General features: G+C 39.3%; 1 protein-coding gene across 1 annotated transcript; it reads right to left on the reverse strand.

Moving 5' to 3' along the window:
* Nucleotides 1-10,292: 10,292 nt before the first annotated feature.
* Nucleotides 10,293-12,430, reverse strand: LOC112200212 (CRIB domain-containing protein RIC4). The gene is made up of 3 exons (XM_024341233.2): nucleotides 12,057-12,430; nucleotides 11,849-11,977; nucleotides 10,293-10,786 (listed from the first exon to the last, which is right to left on the reverse strand). Exons 1-3 carry the CDS (start codon nucleotides 12,226-12,228, stop codon nucleotides 10,509-10,511), a joined length of 579 nt encoding a protein of 192 aa, XP_024197001.1. The 5' UTR covers nucleotides 12,229-12,430; the 3' UTR covers nucleotides 10,293-10,508.
* Between the last annotated feature and the right edge of the window lie 964 nt (nucleotides 12,431-13,394).

Below are 13,394 nucleotides of genomic sequence, written 5' to 3' on the forward strand. Positions count from 1 at the left end.
ATATCGGCAATATGCCTTTGCAATACCAACTGTTGGTGCCGAATTACGCATACCAAGTCACCCTAGAGTCTTGCAAGCGTGCTACCACACTATCACCACCAACCACGACGTCAAGGGGAAGAAGAAAAATGGACCTGCCAAAACCCACGAGGTTGTCGCCATAGTCTGCATGCTAGTCACCACGTGCAACATCACAACTGCTAACACTGCCCCCGCCAGCAGCACAAGTCTAGTGAAAACTCTAGACCCATATCCAAAACCTGGACTGCAACACCTAAGACCACCGCCAACAAGATGATCTTAACCCTTTCACCGCCTCACTGTAAGCATAGACCCTGTTTTCGCAGTCATGGAAGCCAAAGCCCGCTGCCTCTTAACCAAACCTAATCCATCCAAACCTGGATCCAATTCATCTCAACAACCGCCATCACTTATCACCACGCTTATTGAATGTCACGCCTCTGATTTTTAACACAAATAAAAATCGATATATAATCCCATAATTATACATGCGTGATTGTTCAGTCATCAATACAAATACCTGGAAATTTTTTTCCTTTAAACCAAGTACATACTGATGCCCTGAACCCACAAGATTAATATACACTCGCTCCACAGAATTATATATTACACAAGCTTACGAATTAAATTGTCAACAACAAAATAAAACGTAAATGCTCCTCAGAGCTCACTACAAGCGGAAGTCTTAATAACAGTAAAGTCACAAAATTGGATTCCTCCCGTAAAGCTGCTAGCTCGCTACCTCAGTTTTCAGCCCCGATTACCCTGACCTGTAAGATTAACCCCTACACCGTTTGAATGGTGCACCGGGTTGCCACACAACAAACCCTGTAAGATTTTGTAAGCCCGTATGAGTAACTCAAATAACTCATGCAAAACACCGAATAATCCCACGCGAATTACGAGATAAACTCACACGTTTAAATCAAGAAAACAACTCACGCGAATCACGGGATAAACCCACACGAATCACGAGATAAAATCACACAAATCACGTTTAAATCAATAAACAAATCACGTTTCAATCAAGAAACAACTCACACAAATCACAGGATAAACCCCACACGAATCACGAGATAAACTCACACGATTCAATCAAGAAACAAATCACGGGATAAACTCACACAAATCACGAGCTAAACTCACACGTTTCAATCAAGAAATAACTCACACAAATCACGGGATAAACCCACACGAATCACGAGATAAGCTCACACGTTTCAATCAAGAAACAAAGCACGGTGGACAGACTAGAGCTCTAACTGATCGTATCCACAAACCCAGCCAAAGGCTTGAAGTCCCGATTTTTCCACCCACGATCATATTTCGTGATCCACGATGCTCAACTCATAAGTCTTTGGATCCACGGTATAAATACCAAAACATTTAAAGGAGTCGCAGTGGACCCCAAAATGTTACACGAATCTAAAATGAAAGATTCCCCGTAATTGATCCCTATCAATTACTCCCGGTACAAGACCCATATTTAAATAACCCACCGCGAACTAAAATGTTCCACAAATATACAACACTTTTCAAAACAATAGAAATCAACCCTTTCACAAAATATTGTTTAACGAAAAGTCACACTCAAAACAATAAAATGAACACACCCATAATTACTGTTTTATCACACAAATCCATACACATATATATTTCACGTAAATATAAATATATATATATATATACACACATATACATACACGTAGACATTCACTCAGGAATGAGTATAGTTTGCAGTTAACTAAATAACTATCAAAACAATCAGGTAAGCCCATTCGTAAATGAACATTGTGAGGTTACTCACCTCGAAATTCCTGCTGCGTCTTCAATACATAACAAAGTAGCCAAATCACAAAACAACCGTCCAAGAATACTTTGTCAGGTACCTAATCACATATGGTTTCAACTTAGTAACAATTCATAATCGATTTAAGTCCGAAACCCCCGTTTTGAACAAAATTCCCCTAAGTGGCTCCAATTGAGGCGAAACCACATCCAAGACCTCCCAAAGTCTCCGGAATACTTCCACGAATGAGATGCCAAAACCACAAGTTGATCGAATGCTCAAATCCTTATGGATTGAATAAATCAACCGGTATGAAACCGTAAAAATCATAACAATTTCATACGAACTCCAAAAATTGTGTATTATATATCGAAACGCTAGTATCGACGAGTAGAAGAAATATTATACTAGAAATAGTCCCTTACATGGCCGGAACGCAGCTAGAAAGCTGCCACAGGAGGTGGCACACTGCTGCTGGCCAAAACTTAATATTTCATAAAACATCCAATATCAAAGCTATTCATCTAAGCATGCTTGTGAATTTTCATTACTAGCTCGAAGTCAGAAAACAAGCATAAAGGGTTGAAAACTACCTCACAAGCTTTAAATTTTTGCTCAATCTGAGTTGAACTGATTTCCACATAAATCGATGCAAACAAACACCATAGATCGAACCAGAAGGCTCCCACGAACCCAAAGAAGGAAGCTTGAAGATGTACCATCGCCGGAGCAAGGATTTCCGGCCGAGTCCGAAAAATTCAATCTTTATCGTCTTGCAGCGCCACCGTGGAGGAGGATCGCCGCTAGAGGACACCAGAGGGAGGACCGGAGCAAGGTGGCGAACCGATCTGGAGAGTTTCACCGGTAGAGGCCGCTGAAAAATGGATTTCCAACCGGGTCGGAATACTAGGTTCGGGTCAGGTCAGCCGGATAACTTTGATTCTGAAGGTGCAGTCGAGAGAGAAAAGAGAGAGGAAGAAATATTTCCTGAAATGGAAATATGCATTTATGAAAACAATTTCGGAATTTCTCTATTTATACTCAAACGGAAAATTTTTCGAAAGCCATAACTTTCTCATACGAACTCCGATTGATGCGTTCCACATGTCCACGAACTCATATCGACGGGCTCTACAACTTTCGCGAAGGAAGTTTTTGGAGAATCTCAACATATCAAAAGTCAACCTTTGCGCCCCCCCTAAAGTCATATTTTCTGAATGAAAATTCGTCCGAAACACTTCTGCTTTATCCACGAGTCATGAAACAGTCAAATAATCATAATTTAGATTCCGGAAATTCATCTGAAAATAAATACAAATTTCCGGGGCATCACATTGAAGGACTTCTGCCGTCCTCCAACCCAAAACAATGGGTACACACCTTCACTCCCACGCCTCCGACAAGGACGAGGCTTTTCAAAAGCAGGTTGAAGTCTGAAAAGCTCTCCATAAAAATGGAGAAGGTATAGGAACTTTTCGATCGATAGACAATGACGCTCCCAAACCCTAGCAGAGCAGTAGGTCGAGAAACAGAATCGTTAAAAATAATATCGAAAATTGTATATATATATATATGTATATATATATATTTATATATGCATGATATAATCTCACTATAAAACATTCATTTTTAGTTATTATATGTAATTCATAGATACATTTAAACTATTATTTTTCCTTGCATAAATAATATAAATACAAAAATAGCTAAACAAAATGAAATGTTAGTTATTTTGGCTAAAATTTGACAAAAAAATGGCTAGAGTTGATGAAGATTCTCTTAAATTCCCAAATTTAACATGATTTATTTTTTCTTTCAGTGTGAAACAAGAATATTTTATTCAAAATATATATCAAAAGGGAACAAAGATTACATATTAGGCAGTATCGATTGCGCCTACAACTGAAAACGAGAGATATTGAAATACTACATGAGCACAACCTAACCAACCATAAGGAAACAAATTAGGGAAAATGTAAAAATACAAAATTTTTTAAAAACCTAGAAAAGAACGCGCCTCACACATGACCTACCCTATCATTCCCCCCTTTTGCTTTATCGCTCATTCGGCTGCGCCGTTATATGTAGATACCTCTACTAGCAAGCTAATTTGCTACATCACCAAGCATAAGTAACACCCTCTTAGGGGACCCCACAAGCCATGGTAGGACCCAACCGAGACATACATCTCATAGCCCGACATACAACCTACCCCATGGTAGTAGGAAGTGGCTAGGACCTCGCCGGGAAGCAACCTTTCCGGCCTTGCCAATATGCCTCCATAATATGTATTTCTAGACTAGAATGGGATTTCTTGTCCCACATTGAAGAACATGTAAAGGAAGGAGCCTCCCTCCCCTATAAAAGGAGACTCATTCCCATTTACTCATGATCCCATGACATCCTCATGTAATCCTCTTGGGCTGCAAGGCCCAATACACTAGTTAAAGCTTTCAAGTGGATGTAGTCTCCCGCTAAGGCGGGAGACGAACCACTATACTTCTCGTGTCTGATTTATTCTCTCTTTCTCTTTCTCTAATGTTAATTAGACCTCTCGGTCACTTACATTAACATTGGCGCCGTCTGTGGGAAGCCAACACAAAGTCTTCGTCACGTACCATGAACTTCGGTCAACGCCGATCAAGGTTTGTGAACTCTCAGTCAACGTAGATCAAGGCTGGTCAACGCCGACCAACTTTGGTCAGTGCCAACTCAAAGTTGGTCCACACTACACCACTCTAAAAAAAACAAAAAAAATTTATTGGCTGCCTATTTACTCTGGACACCCAGAAGTATACCCGCTGGGCACCCATGAGTCTCTTGTCGACATCAAGGGAGGTATCAAGTGATCAAACTTCGTTGAGTCGTCATGCTCTACAAAGCCAAGTAACCAACTATGATCATCGATCAAACTCCGTCATCGACCACTGCTCTGCCAAGCGTGAAGTAATCACAACAAGAGCAATACCAATCGATCAGCCTATTGCTCAAGCGCCAACCATAGCTAGAGATCCACGGCTAGACAATCTCCGCTAGCCATCCACTGCTGCACATCCACCACTAGACATCCTCTGCTAGCCATCCACATATGGACAACCTCCGCTAGCCATCCACCGCTGGACATCCGCCACTAAGCATCCTCCACCAAGCATCCTCCACCAGGCAGCCTTCGCTAAGCAGCACCGGTAGCTGTCGACGTCAACAGACTCCGCTACCAAGCCCAACGCACCAGGGCCTCTGCTAGATAGCTCAGCTAAGGCACAACGCCGATGGCCACCCTCCGCTGCCCATCCTCCTCTGGACAGCCTCCGCTAGCCACCACTCCACTGGCCATCCACCGCTAGCAGACACCAACGATGGCATGCCAGTGTAGCATTCGCCAAGCTCCAGCGTCAATCCCTAAGCACCAACCTTTAACCTTGGCTTCTGACTTATCGTTTATCTTGTTAAGGAGGCATATAGGACACCATTTCAATCAGTCAATGAAAATGTTGGTCATCTACCATGGTGTTCTTCCAAAGCAATGGAGAGTCATGTTTGGACAACTCCAACATGATTTGGGTACCTATGCCAATTTCAACTCCAACCTACTCCAAATCGGCATAAGATAAGTAAAATGATATATCTCAATACACGCTCATACTATTAGAGATATTGCCATGCCTTTACATGCTTTTACTACTTCTAAGCATGCCTACAATATTTCTCACTTGATATACATTTACATGCTTCTATGACTTTAGGCATGCGTACACTCCTTCCCGGCATCCCCGAGCTTTCATGCTCTTGCCTTCTGGCATTCCCAAGTTTTATACTCACATCCCCTCGACATAATACACATTAATGGAACATTGAATTCTTCTGCCATTTGTCGTTTGCCACAAATCAATTTTTTTTTACGTTCCATTAATATGAGCAAAAACCAAACTGACACAAATGTTCGCGTATTCATTGTTCATGAGTTACAAACTCTTGCCTTCACGACACTCATGCAACTTACACATCACGAGCGTAACCTCGTCAAACTCAACCTCGTTCGTTTTACACTAGTGTACATGAGATGTGGGATAGAAACTTCATCATAATTGATGATGTAGTTGCCCATTTTGTTGTGCATGAGTTTGTTGAGTCTGATGACATCGAACCATGCTCCGTTGATGAATGAATGCCAACGTAGAGAGATTTGGCCTAAATAGAAAGATGCGATCCAGATTAAGTTGGATTCTCTAACGAAGAGAAAGGTTTTTGAGCCAGTGATGCCAACACCTCCTAACATAAAACCTATTGACTAAAGGGTCTTCGTTAGAAAGCGTGATGAGAAAAAGAGATGGCAATCTCACCTTATGGCGCAAGGCTTCTCACAAAACGCCCTGCAATCGACTACGATGAGACATATTTTCTCGTAATGGATGTTATTGCACTTTACTACCCTGTCAGTTTGGTAGTTTCTGAATAACTGATTATGTAGCTTACAAATGTGGTCACTACGTATCTCTATGGGGATCTAGATACGGAATATACATGAAGTTTTATGGTGAACTTCATGTACCCAAGTACGGTGACTCTAGACCATGGAGCGCGTTTACAAAGAGGTTGAAACGCTCACTAAAATGACTACTTGATTGGGAAGGGATATGCCCACGTGTTTCCATAACAAGTTTCTGATTCTATCACTGTTCATGTTGGACATGATCTTCATTGGAAGCCCTTAAAGAGTTAAGGGAAACCGCTGAACACTTGAAATTCGAGTTTGAGATGAACGATTTTGGGAGAACACAGTTATGTCCTGGTTTGGTACTTGAGCATCGTGTTGATAGATGCTTAGGCATTTTGATAAGGTCAAGCCTCCAAGCACCCCCATGATTGTCCATAGTCTTGATCCTGAAAAGGATCATTTTCGTTCAAAGGATGATGACGAAGATGCGCTATAGGCAGAAATACCCTAGTTAAGTACAGTAGGCGCATTATTGTACTTAGCTCAATGCACAAGGCCGGACATCTCATCTGCCATGAACTTGTTAGCTAGATATAGCTCTGCGCCAACACGACACCATTGGATTTCGGTTCTTGAGATGTACGATTGATATGTGCTCGTTCTATCCCTACAGAGAGATGATGGATTTGGACCCATCACACACTACAAACGCCGCCAACGCTGGCTTGCATTCTCTATCTCCACCCCAAAACGAGATAAGTGTTTTGGAAGGTTTTGCTGATGTTGGGTCTCTCTCTGACCAATACAAAGGTCATTCCCAATCTCGTTAAGTGTTCACTATGGGAAAAGACCGTGATATCTTAGAGGTCTATAGACCAGACCCTAGTCGCTATATCTTCGAACAATGCAGAGATCATTGCTCTTCATAAAGTGGTTCATGAATGTATATGGATTGGATCCATAATTACGCATGTTTGAACAATTGTGGTTTGAAGTCTACCACAGATGAGCCTACGAGCATTTAGAATAATGCTGCTTGTTTTGAACAAATAAAGCAAGGCTACATCAAAAGCGACAACACCAAGAATAATCAGCAACAACAGACTCTCCTCAAAATCAAAGTGAACTAGGTTCAATCTGAGGACAGTATGGCAGACTTGCTCACTAAGTCATTGCCTAAATTCCACTTTTGAGAAACATGTTGGTAGCATCGTTTGCGGAAGTTATCCGAACTCCCATAACCATAGTCAACAGGGGGAGATGTCTACATGTATGGCCTTGAAACGTGAAGGGTGTGTTGTGCTCTTTTCCCCCTTCAACCGAGGTTATTTTTGTCCCACAGGATTTTTGTTACTCGGCAAGGTTTTTAATGAGGTAACGAGAGGAGCACCGCGTTTGGGCAACACAAGGGGGAGTGTTCAAGTAAAACCCTAATTTGTGTTTGGCCCAAACTCTAGGTTACTTGATCTAGTGGTAATAAGGTTTAATTAGAATAATCTAGAGATTATTTTTCCTTGTATGATTCAGACTCTATGTATTGTAATCCTCTATATAAAAGGCCCCTATTATCAATGATAAACACAGCAATTCTCTCTCAAATATCGTTTCCCTAAAACAAAAGTGTATAAAACATACAGATCCCTCGGAGCAAAATGAAGAAAGACAAACTCGAAATTGAGACAATTTTTGATCCGCAAAGTGGGACTTGACCCATTGTCATTAATACCGTAACATGTACTTTGAGTAATTTGAGTGGAAGAAGATGATGCCAAAGTACATGCTTCCAAAAAATTTCACTTGATCTTGAATAAGATTGGTTGTCTGAATGCGGAATGCAATGGATTGCTAATGGGACTTGATTTAGGAAATGTGGTTTCAAGCTCTTCTCCTTTTAATTTATGATGCCTCTAATGAAACCAATGACCAAAATATCAAAAGTCATGGAAATATTGATGGTACAAAAAAAAAAGAGAAGGGAATTTGATGGAAATATCAAGAAAATATCAGATATTGATGAAAGTTTTATCGAAATTTTGGATAAAAGTTGTATAATCAACCAAAATTATACGAAAAATTAAATATCAGAAAAATGTGAAAGTCAATATCAGTGCTTATAAAAAAAAGAAATTTCGAGGAAATATCGATGATATTTTGGTCCTTAAATGAAATATTCTATAGGCATGCCAAACGATATGCAGTATGTGAATGAAAAAGCTGTTGACATTGATCTTGCATTGCAGAAACCAAATAGTCATTGGAAGAACAATCCATATTCCAAACTCTTTGAAATGGGTATGAAGTGAGAAACTTTCATTTAAGATAAATCATTGATTCGATAGGATAAATTTCGTTCATGACGTAAACTAATAGTAGTTTGTGTACGAGTCTTTTGGGAGTTGAGATCTGCAGCATGCTATCGTCTTCCTTATTTCTATGCATGCAGAAAAAAGATCTATGGAGAGAGAGTAAACCCAAAATCAGGTATGAAATTTTACCACGGGAACCTTTTTTTATTTTTTTTATTTTTTACATTGCAATCAATTTATAGTGCGGCAATTATGGTGCGTTCATGCATATTACCTAACTTTGGTACGTGCACATTATCTACTTGCGAATGTTGCAAACAAATATAATTCTCACAATGAAAGGTCATCACTTAATTATAGAAACATGTATGAATGTCATGTTGTTGGTGATAAATTTTTTTTAATTGAACTTTAATATACTCACCAATAAATTCGGACTGGAGTAGGAACCTGACTAATATAAATTGAGATGCCTCGTTTGGTTGGTGACTCAAATGGGAGGATACCTGCAGAAAACCGGCTGCCACGTACAGAGGCGTTAGCTTTGTGGTATGGTCTGCAGTATAGCGCAAAAAATTAGGTGGAGACAGTGTTGTGAGTGAAGGAGATGCGCTCAATGTATTGAATACGTACCTTGACACCTAATGCTTTGGACCTAAGCTAAATTGGAGCGGTGTTGATGGAGTTCGTTTGTTAATGCTTGAATTTGTACTTGTGACTTATTGGAAGCATGTTCAAAAGACAGGCAATACCGTCGCTGATGGCTTAACAAAATCAGCTTTAAGTATGATTTAGTCGATGTATTGTAAGGAGGTTGGACCTCCATGGGTACATGATTTACTTGATGCTGATTCATAGTCGATCTGTTGTTATCGGTGGATCTTTGTTTTCGAGATGAGATTGCCCTAAGTTGATTGTACTCTTTTATTTGAGTTGATTAAAATAGCAATTTGATCAAGAAAATCAATCTAAATGTAACCATGTAGATCTTTGTTTTAGAGATACACGGTGTTTGAGCCTAAAAGTAATTTTTGGCAATATCCTTTAAGAGGGTTGAGCACAGTAGGCCGATACATGCGGCCCAAAAATAAGCCTACCTAGTTTTGGGTTATAGCTTCGCCTATTTCAGAGTCCATAAGGAAAACGAGCCCTTATAGGATTCGGATAGCAGAGACTGATTATGAATTTTCAATCAATAATCCTTCTATGGCAAGGAACAGCCGAAACCCTAGTATAAATACCAGGTTTCAAGAGACAACGACACACAACTCTTCAATCAACTAATCGCACAGATTATCAAAGTCTCTCCGGAGCAAACCTACCTTCAACTTAGTTGAAACTAGCGAATAAGCAAGGGTAACGCCCTTGCAACCCAGCGAATCTGTCGCGCTTTAGCAAAACTCGTGCTTTCTCCTACTTCCCAGTGATTGCTCTGCTTAACCTACAACGTTAAATCTCGATTCGGTGAAAGCAAGAGATCACAATACAAGTCCTTATCCGTAAGGTGAAAGTCCTTTTTCAAAAGGCAGAGAAAAGAACCTGGTGACAAAGTTGGTGCTCTCCTCGTCCACAGCGTTTGAGAAGAAATCAGGACAAGAGACTCCCCAACGACTACACCACACGGTGTTGGCATGCTCATGCACTCAAAAGAGACAGTTTGCTACCCAAACTGGTTTTGGAGCCAAACACACGGTAAGAGTTATGTTTTAACAAATTTAAATTCGTTTTCAAAACCAATATCATTTTTTTTTCTAATCTATCAATCCAAATATGTCTCATTCCACGCAATAAAATCATTCAGTTTCCATAATACAATCCGTGGATTGATCATAACCCACCTCACCAAAATCATACATGCATGCTTATAAATCTGTAATAGTTGAGGAGATAGGCTTTAACATCAACTAAAAAAAGAAAGAAAACATAGCCAGTTTTGCTTTGGCTTCAAAACAACTGACTAATTAAGATCTTGGGAAGATTTGAGATCAACAAGGAGCTTCTGATTATGAGGGGGTTGGTGGGTGGTCTGTGCAGCCATGACCAACTCAAATTGCTTCAGAGAAATCGAAGGGAAGGAAACTACTTCAGGAGGAGGAGCAGCATTGCTATTAAAATTGTTGAGATTATTATTTGTAGTGGTAGAGCCATCCAATCCTATGTGTGTCACATGCTTCACGTCCGTTGGGAATCCAATCTCCATCTCTGTTTCCTTTTCTTCAGTTTCTTCCTTGAAAACTAATTAAACAAAGAGAGAAAGAGAGAGTAAGTAAACGACTAATTAGATGGAACATGTGTAATATATGTCTAGTTCTTTATTATTCATCAATCAAATAACTAGTTTTCTTGGTACAGCTAATATGTCTTGGTCATATTAGGGACTTTATATTACATGTGTGCAGACACACAGGGCATGCATGGTTTGTCAACCAAAATATGTATGAAACTCAAAGTTAATTACTTTCTAGGTTACTTTTAAGTACTACACTATAACCATGCACGTCAAGAGGGAGGGTGCTGAAGCTTGGTTGAGGCTAGGGGTTCATATGGTACTTTGCTGATGGTGTGCGCGGTGGCTGCAACAAGGCGTCTCAGCCATCACTTGTAATCACCATCGGAGAGAACCTATCGGTAGAAGGACATTCATGAATGGTGTGCTTCAACAGATTAATATTCTAGTATTGCAGTATACGATTCCAGATCATAGTTTCAGCTGTTTCAGCTTGGTGTCGGAAGTACTTGTTCCTTTCATTGCGATGGTTTTGGCAGGCCTATTATCGGAATTTCGTACAGTGGCTAATATATCCTGTAATCTTTCTAACGGTTTTCGCGTATCCACTCTTAATGGTTAATGTTATCTTTTTGCATATTTTCACATACAAATATTTTTTTGAGGACTCAATTACGTACTTAACCGAGATTCCGAGAACCTATTTATTCTGATGAGGATCTTATCTATCTTAATGAATAGTATTTTTTAGTTACCATATGATTTGTTATAGTGGTAATGAAGGAGGTTGTCCGTCATTTTGTGATTATTTTTTCAGTTTTGTGATTTTTGTTATCTTGATACAACGAAAAAGTGTATATGGAAGTTACTAACATCCTATTGACAGAATGAGTGAATAGAGTTAGTTAATCATATAAACCAAAAACACAGTTTTTCTACAAAGATTTCACCTAATCTTAAAGATTAAAGTCTGGGGTGAAAAGCTAGAGAACATCTTTCCAGGGAACTGAATACTATACATTCAAGCCCATACATTTAGTTAAGGTAAGTATTTAAATTAATCAACTCACCAAATATTTGAGAGAAATTTTTGATGCTTCTGATCAATCTCTGCATCCGACTAGATATGTTCTGCTTCCCTTGACTCAGGAAATGAAAAGAGTTCTTCATTGCTGATCTTCCTTGTGTTCTTCCATCATCTTCCTTATCAGAATACCAGAAATTAATATATCAAAACCAAAGCCAAATCCGTTAGAGAGAGAGAGAGAGAGAGCATACCTGTTGATTCAGGAGGTGGTGGGTTTGGTGGTGCTGCTCTGACTTTTGGTTTTCGTGGTTGAGTTGTTTCGCCGAGATCAACGCTTGAGTGAGAAGTGCAGCCGAATCCGAAAGGGAGAACAGCGAATCTTTCCATAAGGAAATGAAGCCTCTTGGTTTGAATTAAAGACATGGAAACAATATGGGAAATGAAATCTTGTTATATTAGGATAATTAGGCGGGTGTTGGCTTTATGAATAAGCTACGAACAATGATTTGCATGTTGAATTTATATATCTGATTCTGGATAGTTTGGGATGCAAGGGAGACATGATAATAAGAAAACTATGATGATGGAGTGGGTGTTGAATTGTTAGTTAAACAGCAACTCAACCTACTTCATTTCGAGCTGATTTGCAAATGCTATTTGTGGGATTAGCAATAATTAATATTGGACCAGGTCCACTCAGACCAACCTTTGTTTTTTCATTAATTAAGTTAACTGTTCCTTGCGATCTCTAATGGTGGGCTCCTTTTTACTTGCCTCTCTTTGAGATTAAGCTAACCCAGTACCTTTCCTTGTTCTCATTCCTTTTCTGGGTCTAATGCTTAGATAAATAGTAACATTATTGATTAGAAAGTCGTTTTCAGATAATGCAAGTAGGAAGGAGAATGAAGATTTTTTCTCTAAGACGCGTGCAAAGTAATTAGGGATCGATGTCTATTCTTATATGGGTGGAAACAGGTCAGCTCAAACTCAAGCTGGGCAATAAACAAGTTGCGCTAGCTAGGTTGAGTGTGTTGGGACAGCTAACCCGATTAATAGAGGGTTGAGTTTTGAGTGTGAATTTTATGACGTTTATTTATTGAGTTGAGTTTGAAATTGCACATTTTAATACATTTAACACCTTAACACAACTTAAACCTGATGACATGACTCATTGAAAGTCTTTAATTATAACCACCTCTTATACTTTTAGGATTCTAGAAGAATTTTGATTCTTACTCAAACTTTAAAATATAAATTTTATTGATCTGTGCGTGCATCTGGAATGATTAGTGTTTAGTCTGGTGTAAACTAGAACATATGTCTAAATTTGCAAAAGTCAGCTCCAATGGGGTGACACTAGATAATATTAGGCTAACTACAGGGGGTGAAGCACCGAGTAGTGTTAATTTAGCCTCTTCAAAGACATGAAACAATACAATTAATGCATGTAAATTGTTTGATGTGGTTTTGACCACCAAAATTCCAAAAAAATATTAAGCAATAATGCATTGAATCTCAACTTAAGCACAACTTAAATATTAGATGCTTGAGAGATGCAATGAATTTGCAGTGCATGATATGATATTGGC

Source organism: Rosa chinensis, chromosome 4 (genome assembly GCF_002994745.2).
Source record: "Rosa chinensis cultivar Old Blush chromosome 4, RchiOBHm-V2, whole genome shotgun sequence".
NCBI lineage: Eukaryota > Viridiplantae > Streptophyta > Magnoliopsida > Rosales > Rosaceae > Rosa > Rosa chinensis.